A 26,502-nucleotide genomic window follows, 5' to 3' on the forward strand; every position below is an offset into this window, starting at 1 on the left:
ACCTCAAGAATCTTAGTTGTGTAGCTAAAATTGGCAAAGAAATAGCGAAGAAAAGCGTCGAAGAACCATCGTTAACGAGCAAAAACGATGAAACGATGAAAAAACCATACTTTTTCCCCACACCCCATTTTTCATCAACATTTTCAGCCTTTCGCCGATGATTTATACTTTCGTTGGGATAAACATTTTCCTATAATCTACCGATGATTTTTGCGATATCAAAAAATATGCTATAGCAAGAATTTTTTTTCTTTTTTTTTATACATACCAGTCAATTCAAGTATATGGCTCAATATGGCATGTATATTACCATCTAATCCATCCTTCAATCTCCCCTTCATAAGGATTAAGTACAAATAAGAAAAAAATATGATACGTACCAAATTCAAAATAAAGTTAATTTAACAAAAAAAAGAAGGAAAAAAAAGCAATTAAGAGAAAATTGTCCTAAAAAAAAAGGAAAAGTGGTCCGTTACAGTACAATAAAGTGTGCACCAAACGTCACGACAGTGACGTCACCTAGTCACTCCAAAGCCGCCACGTGTCCCCAATTAAGAACTTTCAAAGCATCTTCTTCGTAGGAAACTGCCCATGAAAGAGAGAGAGAGAAATACTAAAAAAAAAGGAAAAAAAAGAATTAATTAATATCTCTTATTATAAAATCTCATCCATTCCTTACAACCAGCTGCCTCTTTTCACACCAACTCCGTTTCTCTTTCCCAATGGCCAGCTTCCCTCAACAAGATCCTAACCCTAACCCTAATCCTAATTACACTCATTTTCCCCCAATCCTCGACCCGTCTGTTTTCTTCGACTTCGACCTCTCCGATTACCTCATGCTCAACGACGACAACATCAACATCGACGACCAAGCCGCTTCCTCCTCGCCTAGCATCGCCTCGTCAGAGAAGATCACTGGAGTGGACAGTGGCAATAGTTGTGCCGTAGTCGACAGTGGATCTAGTACCGTAGCATCGTCAGGAGCGACATCGTCCATGCAAGTGCCTCCATTTAGCTTTAAAAACTAAACCCACTTTGGAATTCGAATTCCGAACCATGAGTTTAAGAGTTTGAATACCGTTTCGTTTTGCAGGAACGAAGGGAAGAAGAAGAAGGAAGATGTGGGGTGTAGGGTTGCCTTTAGGACCAAATCGGAGCAAGAGATCATGGATGATGGCTACAAGTGGAGGAAATATGGGAAGAAGTCTGTGAAGAACAGCCCAAATCCCAGGTGATTAATTAAGTTATGGCTTCAAATTAAACTTTTTAAAAATTGAATCAGATTTGATTTTGGTCATGAAATTTTGGTTGGGGACAATTTAATTAGGGGACCTTTTGATTTAGACGTGTAATTTTATGTGTCTTATTCAGTTGTCACAGACCATATGTTGGAGGCGGCTGGAATAATAGTCAAAAACATATAAAGTAAAGTTAGGGATAATATATATTATATGATAAATTATAGATAATATATATTTGGTATATATGTGTGATTCACATTCAATTTGAGAGAGAGGGGGGAGAGTATTATAGTAATTTCACCAAGGGACGAGAATGAAAAAAAAAGTATAGTCAACGTTTGGTGTTGTTGTGCAGCACTTGGTATGATAGGAGAGCTTTATAAAAAAGATTGAAATATATTATAATATTTTGTATGATAAAATAATGATAGTCCTTATGTGTTTAGCTTCAATTTGCTGTGAATTGCTTTAAAAGTTTCTATTTGATCATATATCAGGAGTGTTCAAAAAATTCGATGATCCGAGCGACCCGTGTAATCCAATCCAAATTATAAGGATTAGGTTGGGTTAATTAGAAATTTGTTCGTTTTAAGTTCATGTACAAATTTCTTACCAATGTGCCAACATCCTAAGATATTATTTAAAATTTTATATAAATGTTTTAAGATTTGAAATCTTATAAAAACGAAAATTTTCTTTTTTATATTAAAAAAACATTTTATCTAAAATAGTTGTTTGGTAAAATAATGATATATAAAAAAAACATTAATTTAGGCAAGTAAAGATTTGAACCTAAGCCATGTTAATTACTCCTAAGTAACCTACCACTATGCCAATATCATATGATACAACTTAGTATTAATTCTTATCATACAAATCTTTATTTTAAAAAAATGTTTTAAAAAAAAATAAAAATAAAACAAATAAAACAAAATAGAAAAATAATAATAATAAAAAAATAAATATTGAAAACTTATTTTAAAAATAATCAAATCATATTTAAACAAATTTATTTTAAAATATATCAAATCATATTTAAAAAAAATTTATTTGAAAATATATATATATATATATATATATATATAAAATATCAAATTTAAAACAAGCTTATTTAAAACAAATAAAAAAAATCAAATCATTTCTAAAACAACTTTTTTCTATACGTTCTAGGTGTGCCTGTGGGTCTGAAAAAGGTCGAAGTCATTTGGTCAGTGATCCGTGCGTCGGTTGTAGAAGTTTTGCATCGGACTACTATGGTGCAGGTTGTCTGAACTTGTGATCACCGGGGGACGTGTGCGGTCTGTGTATCGTCGGGGTCGCCGGCCTGGGTGAAGAAGAAGAGAAGGTGATGGTAGAGAGAAAGCAGGAAGTGAATTCTTCTGGGTGTTCTGTCCCTCTCCTCCTCCCCACTGCAGCCCTCCTTAAATACACCTAAAAACTAACGATAAAAAAGAAAAAGGGGAAGAGAAGAGAGAAAAAGAGGGAGGAGAAGAAGGGGAGGGGATAGAAGGAAAAAATCAAAGGGGAGAAAAAAAAACTGTTAAATAAAACAAAATCTCTTTTTTTTTAAATAAAATTATTTACTTAAAAACAAATCATTTTTATTTATCTATTTTTATTTTAATAATAAAACAAATCTAAACAAATCATTTTTTTTATTTTCTTATTAATAAAATTAACATTTAAATAAATCTAACATTTTAATTTTAGTTAATTTAAACTTTATATTAAAATTAATAATAAAGTAAACATATGTTATTCTTTAATTAAAATAAACCTCAATAAAGTAAAATACAATACTATAAATTAAAAGTAAAAGTAAAAATAAGCAGGACCAAATGCGGTGTCTACAAGGATATTCACCTGCATACCCATGAAAAATTGAAAGCATCTGGATTAATTCAGATTTTAATTCAAAATCATTTTCAATATTGGAAAAGTAATGTTATTGATTCAAATCTAGTGCCACAAGCTATTTTGGTGTTCTGTTTGCCATCTAACATGAATCATTTTAGATGAGTATCGATCTTCCTGAATACCTGAATTGAGTGTAAATATCTTTTTGGTCAGAGGTTGAATTGATCAAAAGAAGAATTAGGCCAACAATTAAGATGTATTCTGGGAAAATAAAACTTCCAACGAAGAGAAGCAAATGAAAGGCTTTTCGGGAAACTTCCAAACGAACAATAGATCTCTTCGTTGAATTCCAAACGTCGTCTTCTCTCGCTTCTTAATTAGCGCAATTTCTCTTCAATTCAAGATCGTATTGTAGTTCTATATTATGAGAAGAACATATCATAAACAGTTAAATGAACAATGAGAAAATAATTAATGGTTCCCTGCCAATGGCGCCAAATTGGTAAAGGTGATCAACCCCCTCCAAAATCATTACTAATTTTATTAAATCTAATTTGTAGAAGTAGTGAGACCAGGTTGAATTCCAAATGAACCAATAGAATTAATTTTTCAAAGTTTAATAAAATGAGGGTTTTTGAATTTTGAATTTTGAAATTTGAAATAATAAACTAACAATTTTAATTTGAAAATCAGTTTTACCATACTTCCAATCTAAAGATAAAGATGTGAGTTTCTTCCGATTGCAATCTTGATTATAGTCTTTATACACAATTGATTTCTAAATTCAAAAACTTAGTCTACTTACTAGGAATAGTTGTAGTAAGATTTAATTCTCTTAATTTAATTAACTTAGACCAAACATCAAAATTAAATCTTATAATTAATGCACCAGGCACGATAATAATGTTCCATATCAATCAAATAATGACATTATGAACAGAATGACTAAACCAAAACTAATTAATTTGAGATACCTATAAATTAATTATTATTTTTTTCTTTTCGTAGAGTCTATTATGCAAGCTAAGTAATCTTAAAAAGTTATAAATACACACACATAAGTAAACTCGTTGATACTTAATTCAATCATTCACGACAATCACGGATCACAAACTCATGGGTAGGAGTAAAACAATCAATATGAATTCAGGCATCAATTTTTTGGAGAACAAAGATTTTCGTCGGGACTAGAATGATGGATCTTTCAACGAGGCTCCTCTACTCATGGAGATAAATTTTATCCCTCTTTTAAAGAAGAAATTATCTCTAATAAATAATCTGTGGCTAATTGAGAAATCATATTTGAAAGAAAATAAATTATATAAAGGATTTCATAATCAATTTACGAAACTAATGCCATATTTCCTAATTTGATTGTCAATTTGGAATGTCCAATCATAATAAGTGTGTTTGTACTTTATCCGTTAATTTCTCTCCAATTCTGTGAAATTTGCATTATCCTTTAAAACACTTTTAAATAAATTATTGTTTTCTAATATCTTCCATAGGTAACAAAATATTAAATTATAATTACATTCAAATATTTAAACATAATAAATTAATAAAATGTAAAATAAATGTATAAAATATGATTGTATTTTGTGTTGGAATTTTTTTAATAAAATTATTCTTGTTAAAATTGAAGAAACATAACTTTTCATGAACTGGTACGTTATTTTATAAAGGTTATGTCCTTTTATCAAAAGACGTAACTTTATATGAAAAGATATGACTATTTGAATGACCACAAATAGTCTATAAATACGTGATTCTTCTCAGTTTTGCAACACAGAAAATCATCCCTCAAATTTCTCTCTTTTCATCTCTATACGAGTATTTAAATACTAAGGGTTCGTTGTGTCCTGTGCGTGAAGTGCTGCATTCACAGGTTGGTATATCCGTCCTATCCTGGGAGACAATTGTTCATGAAACCTTGAGCACCGTAGAAGGAACAAAATTGTCTTAAGGAAACAACACTACGTTGGGTTCGGATTTTTAATTTTGTGTTTCTTTATAGTTTTCTATGTATATTTCTCCAAAATCTTAAGACAATTTTGGTTTTATATTCTATTCTGTTTCCAATCTTGGCTATGGTTATGCATTATTGGTTTTTGTGGTTTGAAACAAATGCATTTTTTATTTAAGTTGTCACAATTTTGTTCTCTGGTTATGAAAGGTTGTGATCTCAATTTTGTTAATCACATTTTGATGATATTTTGTAATTTTATACTCATGCTTTGAAATACATTCATTGATTTGTCATGTGGCATGAGTTTATTGCAATTGATTGATCTGTGCTTCTTAACCAACATTTGTACCCAATAATGTCGTTCAATTGATCTTGAACAATTTTATGCATAAGTTATTGTGTGTTAGTTATGTTTAATACTCTATTGAGTATGAATCACATAACACAAGTGTGTTTGTCTAAAAGCCACTCAAATTTGTATCTTGAATCTAGTGTCTTAAAATTGAGATTTGTAAATATTGTGATTTAGTGGGGTTATTCCATATTTTGTGTTGACAATATGTAAATATATATATACTTTGATGGTATTGGTATATATCGCATGGTTCGACATTGGATATATTGTCTACACATCTCGAGTTTATTGATTCATGAGAGTTGTGGTTTCATTCTTGTGAATGAGTGTGGATGTAATTACATACTGAGTAATTACTCTATAGTGGTTTCATATTTTATATGGAAAGTTTATCGGTATGGTTAAATGCCTGAACTGGATATATAGTTAAATATCCAAATTGCTTTTGCAATTGGTACATTCTTGTTATGAATGATATACTTTAAAGTATGCACATACAGTTTATGAGAAGAGTAGAAGGCAGTATCATATGAAGTTGTGGAACGATCACTTCATATAAATATTTGAAATGGTGGGGGTGCCTTGCAAAAATGAAAAGCACTCTTAATTAAGTCTAAAAAGCTTGTCATTGATTGTAAACCTTCATTTATCTAAAAGACATTGGTGGTAGTATTTCACAATTGAAGTATTGTGTGTGTTTGACAGTCTAATGGATCTTACAAATTGCTCACTGTTGGACATAGCATATGCAATGAGTAAATTTAGAAGATTTGCAAATAATCTTGGAAAAGATTATTGAGAAGTGATGATGATATATATATTTAAATATCCAAAATGACAAGTTGCACTCATACTTGGAGGATAAAGTGATGAAAATTGGATCTTTGATATAAATGATTCAAAATCCAAAGGTGGATCATATTCAATGTAATATGAATTCAAGTACTGCAACTCTTAATGTATAATGGTAAGTCTCGACATATACGTCGACGACATAATACCATAAGACAATTGCTCTCTAATGGAACTATATCAATTGATTATGTGAAATCAAAGGATAATATTGCGGATCCGCTTATGAAAGCTTTGGCAAGAGAGCAAGTGAAATTGTCTTCAATAGGAATGAGATTGAAGCCTATAATATAAGAGTTAACATAATGGTAACCCAACCTAGCTGACTGGAGATCCCAAGATCTAGGTTCAAAAGGGACAACAAATTTATGTATACAACTCAGAGGAGCACTAAGAAAAGGAATGATAGATTCCTAACCGTTCCTATTATAAAAATTAGTGCTAACCTGGAAACGGATGAGGTTAAGATATGCTTTTAATGACTCTTTAACTCTTTTATAAGAGTGGGGTATTGTCATGATACATTTTAAAGAATCACCTATGTGGGTGTGAAGGGGCCGCTTCTAGGAGAATTTTCAAGGCTGAATTCTCTAAACACTCATGAAACCAGGCGGTATTCAGGGCCAAAATGAATACAAACATGAGAACCACTAGTATTTCGAAGAATATCTATGTAATTATTATGGACTTGCTTTACTCTTCAAAAGTTGACAGTTCAAAGTTCTTTAACTACTGATCCGCTATGTAAACTCCATAGTTTTACTAAGGAAAGTTCAAAGTCTTAGACTACTTATCCTGATGTAGTTATTCTTCATGAGTAATCGTACACGTTTTTAAAAAATAAATTTTATTCATGTGGGGGATTGTTGGAATTTTTTGAATAAAATTATTTTTGTTAAAATTGAAGAAACACAACTTTTCATGAACTGGTACGTATTTTGTAAAGGTTATGTCCTTTTATCAAAAAACGTAACTTTATATGAAAAGATATGACTATTTGAAGGCCACAAATAGTCTATAAATACGTGATTCTTCTCAGTTTTGCAACACAGAAAATCATCCCTCAAATTTCTCTCTTTTCCTCTTTATACGAGTATTTAAATACTAAGGGTTCGTTGTGTCCTGTGAGTGAAGTGCTGCATTCACAAGTTGGTATATCCGTCCTATCCTGGGAGACAATTGTTCATGAAACCTTGAGCACCGTAGAGGGAACAAAATTGTCTTAAGGAAACAACGCTACGTTGGGTTCGAATTTTTAATTTTGTGTTTCCTTTCAGTTTTCTATGTATATTTCTCCTACATTTTGCAGCTTATCACCCACACACTCCAAATGTGTCACAAACTTACCCAAACTACTTAAAAGCTTAAAAAAAATGTCTAACTCACTTCACATCTCATAAACTCACTAAATTAACCTTTAAAAGTCAAGACAAACGTGTCTAACTCACTCAAAATCCCAAAAATTCACCCAAGCACACTTACGGTGCGTTTGGTTGGTAATCAAAAAACATAAATTTGAAAACAAGGGATTCAATGAAAACCAGAGTCGTATTATTTGTTTTGAGTGTTTTCAGATATGTATTTGGTAGCAGATTTGGTAATTGAATCTCAATTTAAAAAATTGTTCAAGGTATGTTTAGCAATATATTTGTAAACTAGAAGTATACAAGCTAAATTTTAGTTTAATCTAAACTTATATTAATTAATTTATTAACATTTTTTTATGAATTTTGTATAATCATTATTTTACAAGGTTATATAATTTAGAATACATTATATTTTACACGTTTTAATTTTAACAAACATAAAATGACTTTATAATATGAAGTAATATATTTTATCAAAGTTTTTTTTATCATTTTTAATGTAATTCTGCGTCTTAAAATTTCAAATTCTAAATTTGAAAACACTGAAAAGATAAAAAATTTGTTTTAAGAATTAAAAAAAAAACAAAATCCGAGTTTCTAATCAAACAAATCCTTAATATCTTACCACTCACAAAAACTAATCATTAGATTAAGTCAAAACAAACGTGTCTAACGTACTCACTCCAAATACTACGAACTCATTCAAGCACACTTTACATTCCACAAACTCACTTAAACTAACCCTTAAAAGAAAAGTGCCTGACCTTATTTAATCTCACTTCAAATCCCATCAAACTTATCCAAATTAACCATTAAAAAACCGTGTCCTAATAACTCACCTAAACTAAGTGTCCACAATTAGTGCCAAACCGAGCATAACTCAAATGGTTAAGGCACCTATCTCTAACCAAAAGGTTATGAGTTTGAATCCCCATCCCACATGTTCTACTAGAAAAAAGAAAAAAAAAATCTCCATAATTAGTATGGCTACCATAACTGCAAATAGTCACACTAAATCAATAATTTCTAAACCCAAATTTGGATTATCATAACTGCTAGATAGCCATACAAGCTTATAATTAAAAGTAAAATAAAATATAGCATACAACCAAACATGTAAACTACAGTATGATTTTATAACATTAAATAAATAATCCATATCTAGTTAGAAGGGACCATCTTGTGTAGTTGTCATTGTAGATCAAAATAAGTCTATTTTAAAAAGATTGACAAACAATTAGCCAGAAAATCATGAAACAAAAATTTAATAGAATAACATAATTTAATTTCATAATTAATCTCATCACAACTAGAGCAAATGAAATATATAAATTGAAAGAAAAAAACCCAATAATTCTCACACATAAGGAAGATACAAAATGAAAGAAAAGAGTAGAACACTTGAGCAAAAAGTAAAGAAAAAAAAATGGTCATCTTTGTTGGAGGATAGCAATCAAATCACCATGAGCCTGAGCCTCCCTCCTTGACCAAGAAATTTTCACCTACATATCCTAAAGTTCACAATCACATCGCACTAGAACAAATTAAATATTAAAATTATTGTAAAAAATATATATTCATTTAGAATTTAAAAGTAATGTAAATAAGTTTAATTTGTTTTAGTACTCTTAAATAATCTCTAAAACATGAATTTAATACAAGTTTAGTGCCCAATTCACGTCGAAAGTGTTTAGCGTGCAAATTTCAAGTGCTTTTAACTCATCCCAAACTCACCTCAAACTATTCAAAAAGTACTTAACTTCAACCTAAACATCTTAACCTGACTCCAAACAACCGTAAAAGTTCTTAACTATAACAGAAGTACCCTGTCATTTAATTTGAAACAAAAAATTAGGGTTACCAAAAATTTCTCCTATGTTTCCAACCAAGTATAAATTTAGGGCTACATACCAAGTATATACCAAGAATGAAGTGAAATAGCTTGATTTTGTTAAGAATGAAAGAATTTTTTTTGAGAGAAATCCTCATAAGAAGTGAAAGAACAATTCTCTATGTTATGCAGCTAAAGTGTCTAAACTTTTCCAAGAATAACCGAATAAAAAATAACTTAAAAAAATACAATTAAAATACTTAACATATATACCTCAAGAATCTTAGTTGTGTAGCTAAAATTGGCAAAGAAATAGCGAAGAAAAGCGTCGAAGAACCATCGTTAACGAGCAAAAACGATGAAACGATGAAAAAACCATACTTTTTCCCCACACCCCATTTTTCATCAACATTTTCAGCCTTTCGCCGATGATTTATACTTTCGTTGGGATAAACATTTTCCTATAATCTACCGATGATTTTTGCGATATCAAAAAATATGCTATAGCAAGAATTTTTTTTCTTTTTTTTTATACATACCAGTCAATTCAAGTATATGGCTCAATATGGCATGTATATTACCATCTAATCCATCCTTCAATCTCCCCTTCATAAGGATTAAGTACAAATAAGAAAAAAATATGATACGTACCAAATTCAAAATAAAGTTAATTTAACAAAAAAAAAGAAGGAAAAAAAAGCAATTAAGAGAAAATTGTCCTAAAAAAAAAGGAAAAGTGGTCCGTTACAGTACAATAAAGTGTGCACCAAACGTCACGACAGTGACGTCACCTAGTCACTCCAAAGCCGCCACGTGTCCCCAATTAAGAACTTTCAAAGCATCTTCTTCGTAGGAAACTGCCCATGAAAGAGAGAGAGAGAAATACTAAAAAAAAAGGAAAAAAAGAATTAATTAATATCTCTTATTATAAAATCTCATCCATTCCTTACAACCAGCTGCCTCTTTTCACACCAACTCCGTTTCTCTTTCCCAATGGCCAGCTTCCCTCAACAAGATCCTAACCCTAACCCTAATCCTAATTACACTCATTTTCCCCCAATCCTCGACCCGTCTGTTTTCTTCGACTTCGACCTCTCCGATTACCTCATGCTCAACGACGACAACATCAACATCGACGACCAAGCCGCTTCCTCCTCGCCTAGCATCGCCTCGTCAGAGAAGATCACTGGAGTGGACAGTGGCAATAGTTGTGCCGTAGTCGACAGTGGATCTAGTACCGTAGCATCGTCAGGAGCGACATCGTCCATGCAAGTGCCTCCATTTAGCTTTAAAAACTAAACCCACTTTGGAATTCGAATTCCGAACCATGAGTTTAAGAGTTTGAATACCGTTTCGTTTTGCAGGAACGAAGGGAAGAAGAAGAAGGAAGATGTGGGGTGTAGGGTTGCCTTTAGGACCAAATCGGAGCAAGAGATCATGGATGATGGCTACAAGTGGAGGAAATATGGGAAGAAGTCTGTGAAGAACAGCCCAAATCCCAGGTGATTAATTAAGTTATGGCTTCAAATTAAACTTTTTAAAAATTGAATCAGATTTGATTTTGGTCATGAAATTTTGGTTGGGGACAATTTAATTAGGGGACCTTTTGATTTAGACGTGTAATTTTATGTGTCTTATTCAGTTGTCACAGACCATATGTTGGAGGCGGCTGGAATAATAGTCAAAAACATATAAAGTAAAGTTAGGGATAATATATATTATATGATAAATTATAGATAATATATATTTGGTATATATGTGTGATTCACATTCAATTTGAGAGAGAGGGGGGAGAGTATTATAGTAATTTCACCAAGGGACGAGAATGAAAAAAAAAGTATAGTCAACGTTTGGTGTTGTTGTGCAGCACTTGGTATGATAGGAGAGCTTTATAAAAAAGATTGAAATATATTATAATATTTTGTATGATAAAATAATGATAGTCCTTATGTGTTTAGCTTCAATTTGCTGTGAATTGCTTTAAAAGTTTCTATTTGATCATATATCAGGAGTGTTCAAAAAATTCGATGATCCGAGCGACCCGTGTAATCCAATCCAAATTATAAGGATTAGGTTGGGTTAATTAGAAATTTGTTCGTTTTAAGTTCATGTACAAATTTCTTACCAATGTGCCAACATCCTAAGATATTATTTAAAATTTTATATAAATGTTTTAAGATTTGAAATCTTATAAAAACGAAAATTTTCTTTTTTATATTAAAAAAACATTTTATCTAAAATAGTTGTTTGGTAAAATAATGATATATAAAAAAAACATTAATTTAGGCAAGTAAAGATTTGAACCTAAGCCATGTTAATTACTCCTAAGTAACCTACCACTATGCCAATATCATATGATACAACTTAGTATTAATTCTTATCATACAAATCTTTATTTTAAAAAAATGTTTTAAAAAAAAATAAAAATAAAACAAATAAAACAAAATAGAAAAATAATAATAATAAAATAAAAATAAATATTGAAAACTTATTTTAAAAATAATCAAATCATATTTAAACAAATTTATTTTAAAATATATCAAATCATATTTAAAAAAAATTTATTTGAAAATATATATATATATATATATATATATATAAAATATCAAATTTAAAACAAGCTTATTTAAAACAAATAAAAAAAATCAAATCATTTCTAAAACAACTTTTTTCTATACGTTCTAGGTGTGCCTGTGGGTCTGAAAAAGGTCGAAGTCATTTGGTCAGTGATCCGTGCGTCGGTTGTAGAAGTTTTGCATCGGACTACTATGGTGCAGGTTGTCTGAACTTGTGATCACCGGGGGACGTGTGCGGTCTGTGTATCGTCGGGGTCGCCGGCCTGGGTGAAGAAGAAGAGAAGGTGATGGTAGAGAGAAAGCAGGAAGTGAATTCTTCTGGGTGTTCTGTCCCTCTCCTCCTCCCCACTGCAGCCCTCCTTAAATACACCTAAAAACTAACGATAAAAAAGAAAAAGGGGAAGAGAAGAGAGAAAAAGAGGGAGGAGAAGAAGGGGAGGGGATAGAAGGAAAAAATCAAAGGGGAGAAAAAAAAACTGTTAAATAAAACAAAATCTCTTTTTTTTTAAATAAAATTATTTACTTAAAAACAAATCATTTTTATTTATCTATTTTTATTTTAATAATAAAACAAATCTAAACAAATCATTTTTTTTTTTTTCTTATTAATAAAATTAACATTTAAATAAATCTAACATTTTAATTTTAGTTAATTTAAACTTTATATTAAAATTAATAATAAAGTAAACATATGTTATTCTTTAATTAAAATAAACCTCAATAAAGTAAAATACAATACTATAAATTAAAAGTAAAAGTAAAAATAAGCAGGACCAAATGCGGTGTCTACAAGGATATTCACCTGCATACCCATGAAAAATTGAAAGCATCTGGATTAATTCAGATTTTAATTCAAAATCATTTTCAATATTGGAAAAGTAATGTTATTGATTCAAATCTAGTGCCACAAGCTATTTTGGTGTTCTGTTTGCCATCTAACATGAATCATTTTAGATGAGTATCGATCTTCCCGAATACCTGAATTGAGTGTAAATATCTTTTTGGTCAGAGGTTGAATTGATCAAAAGAAGAATTAGGCCAACAATTAAGATGTATTCTGGGAAAATAAAACTTCCAACGAAGAGAAGCAAATGAAAGGCTTTTCGGGAAACTTCCAAACGAACAATAGATCTCTTCGTTGAATTCCAAACGTCGTCTTCTCTCGCTTCTTAATTAGCGCAATTTCTCTTCAATTCAAGATCGTATTGTAGTTCTATATTATGAGAAGAACATATCATAAACAGTTAAATGAACAATGAGAAAATAATTAATGGTTCCCTGCCAATGGCGCCAAATTGGTAAAGGTGATCAACCCCCTCCAAAATCATTACTAATTTTATTAAATCTAATTTGTAGAAGTAGTGAGACCAGGTTGAATTCCAAATGAACCAATAGAATTAATTTTTCAAAGTTTAATAAAATGAGGGTTTTTGAATTTTGAATTTTGAAATTTGAAATAATAAACTAACAATTTTAATTTGAAAATCAGTTTTACCATACTTCCAATCTAAAGATAAAGATGTGAGTTTCTTCCGATTGCAATCTTGATTATAGTCTTTATACACAATTGATTTCTAAATTCAAAAACTTAGTCTACTTACTAGGAATAGTTGTAGTAAGATTTAATTCTCTTAATTTAATTAACTTAGACCAAACATCAAAATTAAATCTTATAATTAATGCACCAGGCACGATAATAATGTTCCATATCAATCAAATAATGACATTATGAACAGAATGACTAAACCAAAACTAATTAATTTGAGATACCTATAAATTAATTATTATTTTTTTCTTTTCGTAGAGTCTATTATGCAAGCTAAGTAATCTTAAAAAGTTATAAATACACACACATAAGTAAACTCGTTGATACTTAATTCAATCATTCACGACAATCACGGATCACAAACTCATGGGTAGGAGTAAAACAATCAATATGAATTCAGGCATCAATTTTTTGGAGAACAAAGATTTTCGTCGGGACTAGAATGATGGATCTTTCAACGAGGCTCCTCTACTCATGGAGATAAATTTTATCCCTCTTTTAAAGAAGAAATTATCTCTAATAAATAATCTGTGGCTAATTGAGAAATCATATTTGAAAGAAAATAAATTATATAAAGGATTTCATAATCAATTTACGAAACTAATGCCATATTTCCTAATTTGATTGTCAATTTGGAATGTCCAATCATAATAAGTGTGTTTGTACTTTATCCGTTAATTTCTCTCCAATTCTGTGAAATTTGCATTATCCTTTAAAACACTTTTAAATAAATTATTGTTTTCTAATATCTTCCATAGGTAACAAAATATTAAATTATAATTACATTCAAATATTTAAACATAATAAATTAATAAAATGTAAAATAAATGTATAAAATATGATTGTATTTTGTGTTGGAATTTTTTTAATAAAATTATTCTTGTTAAAATTGAAGAAACATAACTTTTCATGAACTGGTACGTTATTTTATAAAGGTTATGTCCTTTTATCAAAAGACGTAACTTTATATGAAAAGATATGACTATTTGAATGACCACAAATAGTCTATAAATACGTGATTCTTCTCAGTTTTGCAACACAGAAAATCATCCCTCAAATTTCTCTCTTTTCATCTCTATACGAGTATTTAAATACTAAGGGTTCGTTGTGTCCTGTGCGTGAAGTGCTGCATTCACAGGTTGGTATATCCGTCCTATCCTGGGAGACAATTGTTCATGAAACCTTGAGCACCGTAGAAGGAACAAAATTGTCTTAAGGAAACAACACTACGTTGGGTTCGGATTTTTAATTTTGTGTTTCTTTATAGTTTTCTATGTATATTTCTCCAAAATCTTAAGACAATTTTGGTTTTATATTCTATTCTGTTTCCAATCTTGGCTATGGTTATGCATTATTGGTTTTTGTGGTTTGAAACAAATGCATTTTTTATTTAAGTTGTCACAATTTTGTTCTCTGGTTATGAAAGGTTGTGATCTCAATTTTGTTAATCACATTTTGATGATATTTTGTAATTTTATACTCATGCTTTGAAATACATTCATTGATTTGTCATGTGGCATGAGTTTATTGCAATTGATTGATCTGTGCTTCTTAACCAACATTTGTACCCAATAATGTCGTTCAATTGATCTTGAACAATTTTATGCATAAGTTATTGTGTGTTAGTTATGTTTAATACTCTATTGAGTATGAATCACATAACACAAGTGTGTTTGTCTAAAAGCCACTCAAATTTGTATCTTGAATCTAGTGTCTTAAAATTGAGATTTGTAAATATTGTGATTTAGTGGGGTTATTCCATATTTTGTGTTGACAATATGTAAATATATATATACTTTGATGGTATTGGTATATATCGCATGGTTCGACATTGGATATATTGTCTACACATCTCGAGTTTATTGATTCATGAGAGTTGTGGTTTCATTCTTGTGAATGAGTGTGGATGTAATTACATACTGAGTAATTACTCTATAGTGGTTTCATATTTTATATGGAAAGTTTATCGGTATGGTTAAATGCCTGAACTGGATATATAGTTAAATATCCAAATTGCTTTTGCAATTGGTACATTCTTGTTATGAATGATATACTTTAAAGTATGCACATACAGTTTATGAGAAGAGTAGAAGGCAGTATCATATGAAGTTGTGGAACGATCACTTCATATAAATATTTGAAATGGTGGGGTGCCTTGCAAAAATGAAAAGCACTCTTAATTAAGTCTAAAAAGCTTGTCATTGATTGTAAACCTTCATTTATCTAAAAGACATTGGTGGTAGTATTTCACAATTGAAGTATTGTGTGTGTTTGACAGTCTAATGGATCTTACAAATTGCTCACTGTTGGACATAGCATATGCAATGAGTAAATTTAGAAGATTTGCAAATAATCTTGGAAAAGATTATTGAGAAGTGATGATGATATATATATTTAAATATCCAAAATGACAAGTTGCACTCATACTTGGAGGATAAAGTGATGAAAATTGGATCTTTGATATAAATGATTCAAAATCCAAAGGTGGATCATATTCAATGTAATATGAATTCAAGTACTGCAACTCTTAATGTATAATGGTAAGTCTCGACATATACGTCGACGACATAATACCATAAGACAATTGCTCTCTAATGGAACTATATCAATTGATTATGTGAAATCAAAGGATAATATTGCGGATCCGCTTATGAAAGCTTTGGCAAGAGAGCAAGTGAAATTGTCTTCAATAGGAATGAGATTGAAGCCTATAATATAAGAGTTAACATAATGGTAACCCAACCTAGCTGACTGGAGATCCCAAGATCTAGGTTCAAAAGGGACAACAAATTTATGTATACAACTCAGAGGAGCACTAAGAAAAGGAATGATAGATTCCTAACCGTTCCTATTATAAAAATTAGTGCTAACCTGGAAACGGATGAGGTTAAGATATGCTTTTAATGACTCTTTAACTCTTTTATAAGAGTGGGGTATTGTCATGATACATTTTAAAGAATCACCTATGTGGGTGTGAAGGGGCCGCTTCTAGGAGAATTTTCAAGGCTGAATTCTCTAAACACTCATGAAACCAGGCGGTATTCAGGGCCAAAATGAATACAAACATGAGAACCACTAGTATTTCGAAGAATATCTATGTAATTATTATGGACTTGCTTTACTCTTCAAAAGTTGACAGTTCAAAGTTCTTTAACTACTGATCCGCTATGTAAACTCCATAGTTTTACTAAGGAAAGTTCAAAGTCTTAGACTACTTATCCTGATGTAGTTATTCTTCATGAGTAATCGTACACGTTTTTAAAAAATAAATTTTATTCATGTGGGGGATTGTTGGAATTTTTTGAATAAAATTATTTTTGTTAAAATTGAAGAAACACAACTTTTCATGAACTGGTACGTATTTTGTAAAGGTTATGTCCTTTTATCAAAAAACGTAACTTTATATGAAAAGATATGACTATTTGAAGGCCACAAATAGTCTATAAATACGTGATTCTTCTCAGTTTTGCAACACAGAAAATCATCCCTCAAATTTCTCTCTTTTCCTCTTTATACGAGTATTTAAATACTAAGGGTTCGTTGTGTCCTGTGAGTGAAGTGCTGCATTCACAAGTTGGTATATCCGTCCTATCCTGGGAGACAATTGTTCATGAAACCTTGAGCACCGTAGAGGGAACAAAATTGTCTTAAGGAAACAACGCTACGTTGGGTTCGAATTTTTAATTTTGTGTTTCCTTTCAGTTTTCTATGTATATTTCTCCTACATTTTGCAGCTTATCACCCACACACTCCAAATGTGTCACAAACTTACCCAAACTACTTAAAAGCTTAAAAAAAATGTCTAACTCACTTCACATCTCATAAACTCACTAAATTAACCTTTAAAAGTCAAGACAAACGTGTCTAACTCACTCAAAATCCCAAAAATTCACCCAAGCACACTTACGGTGCGTTTGGTTGGTAATCAAAAAACATAAATTTGAAAACAAGGGATTCAATGAAAACCAGAGTCGTATTATTTGTTTTGAGTGTTTTCAGATATGTATTTGGTAGCAGATTTGGTAATTGAATCTCAATTTAAAAAATTGTTCAAGGTATGTTTAGCAATATATTTGTAAACTAGAAGTATACAAGCTAAATTTTAGTTTAATCTAAACTTATATTAATTAATTTATTAACATTTTTTTATGAATTTTGTATAATCATTATTTTACAAGGTTATATAATTTAGAATACATTATATTTTACACGTTTTAATTTTAACAAACATAAAATGACTTTATAATATGAAGTAATATATTTTATCAAAGTTTTTTTTATCATTTTTAATGTAATTCTGCGTCTTAAAATTTCAAATTCTAAATTTGAAAACACTGAAAAGATAAAAAATTTGTTTTAAGAATTAAAAAAAAAACAAAATCCGAGTTTCTAATCAAACAAATCCTTAATATCTTACCACTCACAAAAACTAATCATTAGATTAAGTCAAAACAAACGTGTCTAACGTACTCACTCCAAATACTACGAACTCATTCAAGCACACTTTACATTCCACAAACTCACTTAAACTAACCCTTAAAAGAAAAGTGCCTGACCTTATTTAATCTCACTTCAAATCCCATCAAACTTATCCAAATTAACCATTAAAAAACGGTGTCCTAATAACTCACCTAAACTAAGTGTCCACAATTAGTGTCAAACCGAGCATAACTCAAATGGTTAAGGCACCTATCTCTAACCAAAAGGTTATGAGTTTGAATCCCCATCCCACATGTTCTACTAGAAAAAAGAAAAAAAACATCTCCATAATTAGTATGGCTACCATAACTGCAAATAGTCACACTAAATCAATAATTTCTAAACCCAAATTTGGATTATCATAACTGCTAGATAGCCATACAAGCTTATAATTAAAAGTAAAATAAAATATAGCATACAACCAAACATGTAAACTACAGTATGATTTTATAACATTAAATAAATAATCCATATCTAGTTAGAAGGGACCATCTTGTGTAGTTGTCATTGTAGATCAAAATAAGTCTATTTTAAAAAGATTGACAAACAATTAGCCAGAAAATCATGAAACAAAAATTTAATAGAATAACATAATTTAATTTCATAATTAATCTCATCACAACTAGAGCAAATGAAATATATAAATTGAAAGAAAAAAAACCCAATAATTCTCACACATAAGGAAGATACAAAATGAAAGAAAAGAGTAGAACACTTGAGCAAAAAGTAAAGAAAAAAAAATGGTCATCTTTGTTGGAGGATAGCAATCAAATCACCATGAGCCTGAGCCTCCCTCCTTGACCAAGAAATTTTCACCTACATATCCTAAAGTTCACAATCACATCGCACTAGAACAAATTAAATATTAAAATTATTGTAAAAAATATATATTCATTTAGAATTTAAAAGTAATGTAAATAAGTTTAATTTGTTTTAGTACTCTTAAATAATCTCTAAAACATGAATTTAATACAAGTTTAGTGCCCAATTCACGTCGAAAGTGTTTAGCGTGCAAATTTCAAGTGCTTTTAACTCATCCCAAACTCACCTCAAACTATTCAAAAAGTACTTAACTTCAACCTAAACATCTTAACCTGACTCCAAACAACCGTAAAAGTTCTTAACTATAACAGAAGTACCCTGTCATTTAATTTGAAACAAAAAATTAGGGTTACCAAAAATTTCTCCTATGTTTCCAACCAAGTATAAATTTAGGGCTACATACCAAGTATATACCAAGAATGAAGTGAAATAGCTTGATTTTGTTAAGAATGAAAGAATTTTTTTTGAGAGAAATCCTCATAAGAAGTGAAAGAACAATTCTCTATGTTATGCAGCTAAAGTGTCTAAACTTTTCCAAGAATAACCGAATAAAAAATAACTTAAAAAAATACAATTAAAATACTTAACATATATACCTCAAGAATCTTAGTTGTGTAGCTAAAATTGGCAAAGAAATAGCGAAGAAAAGCGTCGAAGAACCATCGTTAACGAGCAAAAACGATGAAACGATGAAAAAACCATACTTTTTCCCCACACCCCATTTTTCATCAACATTTTCAGCCTTTCGCCGATGATTTATACTTTCGTTGGGATAAACATTTTCCTATAATCTACCGATGATTTTTGCGATATCAAAAAATATGCTATAGCAAGAATTTTTTTTCTTTTTTTTTATACATACCAGTCAATTCAAGTATATGGCTCAATATGGCATGTATATTACCATCTAATCCATCCTTCAATCTCCCCTTCATAAGGATTAAGTACAAATAAGAAAAAAATATGATACGTACCAAATTCAAAATAAAGTTAATTTAACAAAAAAAAAGAAGGAAAAAAAGCAATTAAGAGAAAATTGTCCTAAAAAAAAAGGAAAAGTGGTCCGTTACAGTACAATAAAGTGTGCACCAAACGTCACGACAGTGACGTCACCTAGTCACTCCAAAGCCGCCACGTGTCCCCAATTAAGAACTTTCAAAGCATCTTCTTCGTAGGAAACTGCCCATGAAAGAGAGAGAGAGAAATACTAAAAAAAAGGAAAAAAAAGAATTAATTAATATCTCTTATTATAAAATCTCATCCATTCCTTACAACCAGCTGCCTCTTTTCACACCAACTCCGTTTCTCTTTCCCAATGGCCAGCTTCCCTCAACAAGATCCTAACCCTAACCCTAATCCTAATTACACTCATTTTCCCCCAATCCTCGACCCGTCTGTTTTCTTCGACTTCGACCTCTCCGATTACCTCATGCTCAACGACGACAACATCAACATCGACGACCAAGCCGCTTCCTCCTCGCCTAGCATCGCCTCGTCAGAGAAGATCACTGGAGTGGACAGTGGCAATAGTTGTGCCGTAGTCGACAGTGGATCTAGTACCGTAGCATCGTCAGGAGCGACATCGTCCATGCAAGTGCCTCCATTTAGCTTTAAAAACTAAACCCACTTTGGAATTCGAATTCCGAACCATGAGTTTAAGAGTTTGAATACCGTTTCGTTTTGCAGGAACGAAGGGAAGAAGAAGAAGGAAGATGTGGGGTGTAGGGTTGCCTTTAGGACCAAATCGGAGCAAGAGATCATGGATGATGGCTACAAGTGGAGGAAATATGGGAAGAAGTCTGTGAAGAACAGCCCAAATCCCAGGTGATTAATTAAGTTATGGCTTCAAATTAAACTTTTTAAAAATTGAATCAGATTTGATTTTGGTCATGAAATTTTGGTTGGGGACAATTTAATTAGGGGACCTTTTGATTTAGACGTGTAATTTTATGTGTCTTATTCAGTTGTCACAGACCATATGTTGGAGGCGGCTGGAATAATAGTCAAAAACATATAAAGTAAAGTTAGGGATAATATATATTATATGATAAATTATAGATAATATATATTTGGTATATATGTGTGATTCACATTCAATTTGAGAGAGAGGGGGGAGAGTATTATAGTAATTTCACCAAGGGACGAGAATGAAAAAAAAAGTATAGTCAACGTTTGGTGTTGTTGTGCAGCACTTGGTATGATAGGAGAGCTTTATAAAAAAGATTGAAATATATTATAATATTTTGTATGATAAAATAATGATAGTCCTTATGTGTTTAGCTTCAATTTGCTGTGAATTGCTTTAAAAGTTTCTATTTGATCATATATCAGGAGTGTTCAAAAAATTCGATGATCCGAGCGACCCGTGTAATCCAATCCAAATTATAAGGATTAGGTTGGGTTAATTAGAAATTTGTTCGTTTTAGGTTGGGTTGTTTTTTCTTTTTTAGAATTGAAAATTCGATTCAGTTTGTGGTTGGAGAATCTTTATCAGTTTCCCCGAGCATAATCGATTGACTCGAATTCGGGTTGGTCCAAAAAACCTTCTAAAAACCAACCCGACCCATGAATGTCCCTACCTTATGGTCTAATTAGACACGCCAACTTTTATCGGTCCCCTTTATTGCGTTGAGAAAAAAGTGTTACAACTGTTAGCATCATGCCATAACATGATTTTTTTTTCTTTCGAAGATTTAATCAAACCATATTAAATCAATTGAAACTTTTAAAATCATAAAGACTAAATTATTAAAGGTAGGAAGAGCTATCTATGAACATAGTAAGAACATTTCAGAGATTTATGAAACCATTATGGATTAAATTGAAAATTTTAGAACAATAAAAACCAAACTGTAATCGAAAAATTCTGGCTATTTAGCCTAAAATATAAATATAATGTACATGGGTTTTGAGAAAAGTGTGGTTATTGGTACAGAAATTACTATAAATGTTCAAGTGAAGGATGCACTGTGAAGAAGAAGGTGGAAAGAGACAGAGAGGATGCAAGCTATGTGATTACTACTTATGAGGGAATTCACAACCATGAGAGCCCCTTTGTGGTTTATTACAATCAAATGCCATCATTTACCTAGATGTCAATGTAACAAGATTGTCCAATTTTGTCATTTCCATGTACATGATTACATTTTTTTATATTTTGTATTACTTTTGCATAGATAAATCTAGAAGCCTTAAAGTCCTCTTTGGTGATGTTGATATTTTTTTCTTTCTCGTGTTTCTAATTTTTTGTTTTCTATTTTTGTAAGAAGCGTCGGGAAAATCAACTTGACGTTTAGGTTACTGGCTGTCTTTCTCCCGACCTTTTTACGCCAAACCTCGGGAGAGGTCTTTTCTCCCAATTCTTTTTACAAAGCATCGAGAGAAGGGCAACAACTTGGCACCCAAGTTGCTATCATTCTCCCGACTTTGTTTTGCAAAGAGTCGGGCAAAAAGACATATCTAGACTTTTTTTTACAAAAATGCTGGGAGAAATTGTCAATTTGGTACGTCGGGCCAATTTGCTCCCAACGCTAGCTTTTGAAAAAAATATCAGGCAAAGAGGCCAATCCTGATATTTTTAGTAAACGTCAGGAGAAGTTTGCTATATCACAACGAAGTAGAAATCGTCACGAAGAATAACTTTTTCCCACCCCTTTTTGTTTGGCGAGCAAAAAAGCGTCGGAGAAACCTAAAATTCTTGTAATGGAGAACAGTAACTCTGTGTTAAAATTTCAATGAAAATATTGAAATTTTAGTTGAAATAAATAAATTTAAAATCATATCGATTTTGAACATGTGCACTCCAAAATGGGTTAAAGAGCGAGATACATAATTTGGTAGCAAATCTCTCGATGTTGAGTTGCTTTATTTCAAAGTCGTTAGATATATAGATTCTCCCCTCCTTCAAAATCCTAAGAGGGGTGACAAAATTTGATCGGATGGGAGGAACACCTTGGAGGGGCTAAAGAAAAGTACTTGACCAAGCTCGCCTATTATGGAAATCGAGTTAGGAACCCTCTGGTTATTTGGTGCTTAACCGCTCACAAACATCTAAACCTTCAAACAATATAATCAACCCAAGGGATGATTACTGTTTGGTTAAGAATTTGACCAAGTCCGCGAAGTTCGACAACTGAAGTGATGCAAGTAGGAGATCTGCAAAAGAGAGTAAACACTTCGATGCTCAAGTCACTAGTTCGGCTCGCCTTTTACATATTTTTGAGCTACAGTCTCTCAGATGTGAGTCACTGTGTTGGCTCATCACTGTTGAACATATCATATGTCTGACACGTGACTAATGAGAAATCACCTCCAACAATTACATGATCCCTTAAATCAACCAGCAACAGACAAGTAACAAATTCTTTATCCTAAATTTGAAACACTTCAAATAAAATTTATCTAATTAGTAATTACACTTGCTCTCTTTCTCTCTCCCTCTATGTATATATATATTGGGATCAAACTTACAATCTCCTAAGAGATATATGTCGCTGACCTATGCTCGCTTTGACTCTATATATATATAAAAATCTTGTCGTAACAAATTTATATTATTAAACATATTTATTAGTGGAGAATTTTCACATACCAATTTTGCCCTTAAAATATTCTTATTTGCTAGCTAATTTTGCCCTTACAATTTTTTTTACCAATTTTATAAATATTCGACATATTAATTTTTTTAGAATCAAATAACTCTAATACATTAAAACTGCAATTTGTTGATGAAAAAAATCCAATCGCAATAATAATTTCATAGAAATTCTAAAACTAATTACTTAATTTAATGCATCCAAAAGCATTGTATTCATTTTCTACTATCTACATATTGCCTATTTGATTTTATGTTCTTTGGAAAGTATGAAATTTCATTATATCATAAATTTGTAAAGTAAGCTAAGAATTATTTATAAAGGTAGGAAATACTTCAGGGTATTATAAATTTGTAGTGTAATTAATATAAAACAAAGATAAAATTATTTAACATGATTTACAATACAAAATGCATTTTCAATATTTATATACTAAAGATTTGCAAATACTAATGCAATAAAGAAATAAAAATAAAATAGACTATAAAATTCATAAACACGACGTTGTTGTACCAAAAAAAAATCATAAGCAACGTGGTAATGTAGATGCTATAATAAATAGAAAAGTCAAAATATTTTCCTAATAAATATAAATGATATCTATACCACTTATTGAAAGGATTAAATAAAAGAGAAACTTTTTCTGCCAACCTGAGCATAACTCATCTACGGTGTTCAAAAAATCCAATGACCTAAAAAAATCGATCAACCCAATCCAACTTATATGGTTTAGGTTGGGTTATAATATATATATATATATATATATATATATATATATATATATATATATATAGTTAAGTTGGATTCAAATAAATGAAAATTTCATAAATTGGGTTGGTTCAAGAATTCACCTAAAATACGTTTGGGTTGAACCGAACCAACCCAAATATACTATTAATTTTAAAACTGTTTGTTTTTCTCACCATAATGATAATATTTACTTATATTTATTTTTATTTTATTTTATTCAATAATTTTTTATACATTATTTAATCTACAACAACTTTTCAAAAATATTTTTCTAAAAGTTTTGGAGGGTTTTTCCATATAAATAAAATCGACTTACGAACTCTAATGTAATATTAGATAATATATAAAAAAATATTTAAAATATTATCATTTCCATTTTTTGGTAAACAATATTTTGAATAATTGACCTCAATAACTTGAATCAACCCAACTCAAGTATTTTATAATTGGGGTCTGGTTCAGTTTGTTATTTAATAAGGATTGTTTTGGTGGAAGAAATTTACCATTTGAACAATTGGATTGGGTCTAAAAAATAACTCAACCCAACCCAACTCAATTCATGAACAACACTAAACTTAGCAATTAAAACACTTTACTCTTTTTCTAGAGGTCGGAGGTTCAATCATTTATCTCCACATTTGTTGTACTACAAGAAATAGAAATTTTTTAATTCTATTTTGATATTAAAAAAAATCGTTAATGGCAAGTTGTTTAAATATTTTTCATTTATTATTTTAGTTTTCACAAATTAAATAAATATCAATTTAAAAGAAATTGAGAAGGTATTATATAAGATAAATTTTATATTTCCATTTCGCCTTTTATTATATATATTTTTTTTTCTTCGTACAATTCCTATTTATTAAAAAATCAAACATAATATATTTTAGACTAAGAAAACTATTTTAATTGTACCGTTCCAAAAAAAAAACAAAAAAACTATTTTAATTGATGTAATCATACGTTTCATTTTTCCAATTTTCCGATGGCTTTATCTTCAAAATTATTTTTATTTCTTCAACAGGATCGTCAATTGTGAAAGTAAGAATAGATTGTATTTTTCTAATTATTTTTATTTTTTAAAAAAATGTGATATTATGTCTTTTTATCTATTAAAAATATAATGGCATTTCGATTTTTCCATCTTAAAATATGGCTAAGAGGAAGGATTTTGCATATATATATATATATATATATTTTGGGAAAAAATACACTTTTGGTTCAAGTTTCGACTACATGTCTCTTTGGTCCCTCAAGTTTGAGAAATTGTTCTAAATGGTTACTAAAGGCCCGTTTGATAACCATTTTTGTTTTTGGTTTTTGGTTTTTAGTTTTTGGTTTTTGTTTTTCTGTTTTTAAAAAACAAAAACCATATATGTTTGATAACCATTTTTTGTGTCTCTTGAGGTTACCGATACATAGTAGACTACTATTTCTCTGCTATGTGTCTCTTGAGGTTAATTGATACATAGTATGACCAGGATTGTTCTGCTACGTGTGTTGAGCTTGCTCGATATGTAGTATTACTAGATTTGCTCTGCTACACACATATCTTGAGGTTACTCGATGTATAGTATGACCAGTTTTGTTCTACTATGCATCTTAAATTTCTTGATGTATAGTATGACTAGTTGCTCTACTATATGCATTGAGATTCTCCATATATGGTATGATTAGTCTGCTCAAATGTCCATATTGAGACTGCTTCGTGCCAGTATGACTAGTTTCGAGTATGGATTTATTGATGGAGATTTCCTAGCCATGACTATGTTTTCAAGGTGATGTTCAAAAAAAAATCTATTACCATTAAGTATTTCAAATGATTTATTTCTCAACGTATTCATGACAGTCTCACAAATTATAGTTTATTATTGATTATGTTAGTAGTTTTCTGAACATTGTTTCCTTATAAATTGCTTATACTCACTAAGAGTCTGTTAGCTCACTTTTCTATCCTTAATTTTTCTTCTAGGTAGCAATTGAGTCTCCAACGAGCCTATTGGGATCAAGATTTGCCACCAACCTCATCTAGATTGCATATTAGTTTGCATGAAAATGTTGTAGTGTTGTTTTATCTCTGAAATTAGCATGGCTAGCATTTTTTTTCCACCGCGTTGCATTGCACTAATTAATTATTGTGGGTTTGATTATTAAATTGAGGCAAAAATGTGTTCTATCGATGAAATCTAATTTGTGATTTTAATTTATGAGATAAGTCTTGAATAGTGTGCGAAGAGACACGTTTGGTTGTAGTATGATGAT

At 30.5% G+C, this 26,502-nt stretch overlaps 3 protein-coding genes across 6 annotated transcripts; all 3 read left to right on the plus strand.

Annotated features, from left to right (window-relative positions):
• The first annotated feature begins 674 nt into the window (after window positions 1-674).
• Window positions 675-2,898, plus strand: LOC111025535 (putative WRKY transcription factor 51). The gene is made up of 3 exons (XM_022303402.2): window positions 675-997; window positions 1,094-1,231; window positions 2,412-2,898. Exons 1-3 carry the CDS (start codon window positions 723-725, stop codon window positions 2,518-2,520), a joined length of 522 nt encoding a protein of 173 aa, XP_022159094.2. The 5' UTR covers window positions 675-722; the 3' UTR covers window positions 2,521-2,898.
• A 7,519-nt stretch (window positions 2,899-10,417) lies between these two features.
• Window positions 10,418-13,333, plus strand: LOC148207856 (putative WRKY transcription factor 51). Of its 3 annotated transcripts, none has more exons than XM_088118247.1 (3): window positions 10,418-10,740; window positions 10,837-10,974; window positions 13,058-13,333. In XM_088118247.1, the coding sequence occupies exons 1-3, from the start codon at window positions 10,466-10,468 to the stop codon at window positions 13,062-13,064; spliced, it is 420 nt and encodes a 139-aa protein (XP_087974373.1). In that variant the 5' UTR covers window positions 10,418-10,465; the 3' UTR covers window positions 13,065-13,333. The 3 variants fall into 3 exon arrangements, with proteins under 3 accessions (XP_087974373.1, XP_087974371.1, XP_087974372.1); XM_088118245.1 differs by lacking the exon at window positions 13,058-13,333 and adding an exon at window positions 12,158-12,598; XM_088118246.1 differs by lacking the exon at window positions 13,058-13,333 and adding an exon at window positions 11,482-11,518.
• Window positions 13,334-20,162: 6,829 nt separating this feature from the next.
• LOC111024371 (putative WRKY transcription factor 51) lies at window positions 20,163-26,358 on the plus strand. Of its 2 annotated transcripts, none has more exons than XM_088118248.1 (3): window positions 20,163-20,485; window positions 20,582-20,719; window positions 26,213-26,358. In XM_088118248.1, the coding sequence occupies exons 1-3, from the start codon at window positions 20,211-20,213 to the stop codon at window positions 26,214-26,216; spliced, it is 417 nt and encodes a 138-aa protein (XP_087974374.1). In that variant the 5' UTR covers window positions 20,163-20,210; the 3' UTR covers window positions 26,217-26,358. The 2 variants fall into 2 exon arrangements, with proteins under 2 accessions (XP_087974374.1, XP_022157717.1); XM_022302025.2 differs by lacking the exon at window positions 26,213-26,358 and adding an exon at window positions 21,831-22,105.
• The last annotated feature ends 144 nt before the right edge of the window (window positions 26,359-26,502 follow it).

The sequence above is a fragment of the Momordica charantia genome, unplaced genomic scaffold, assembly GCF_013281855.1.
Source record: "Momordica charantia cultivar OHB3-1 unplaced genomic scaffold, Mcharantia_2.0 BLBB01000047.1, whole genome shotgun sequence".
Lineage (NCBI taxonomy): Eukaryota > Viridiplantae > Streptophyta > Magnoliopsida > Cucurbitales > Cucurbitaceae > Momordica > Momordica charantia.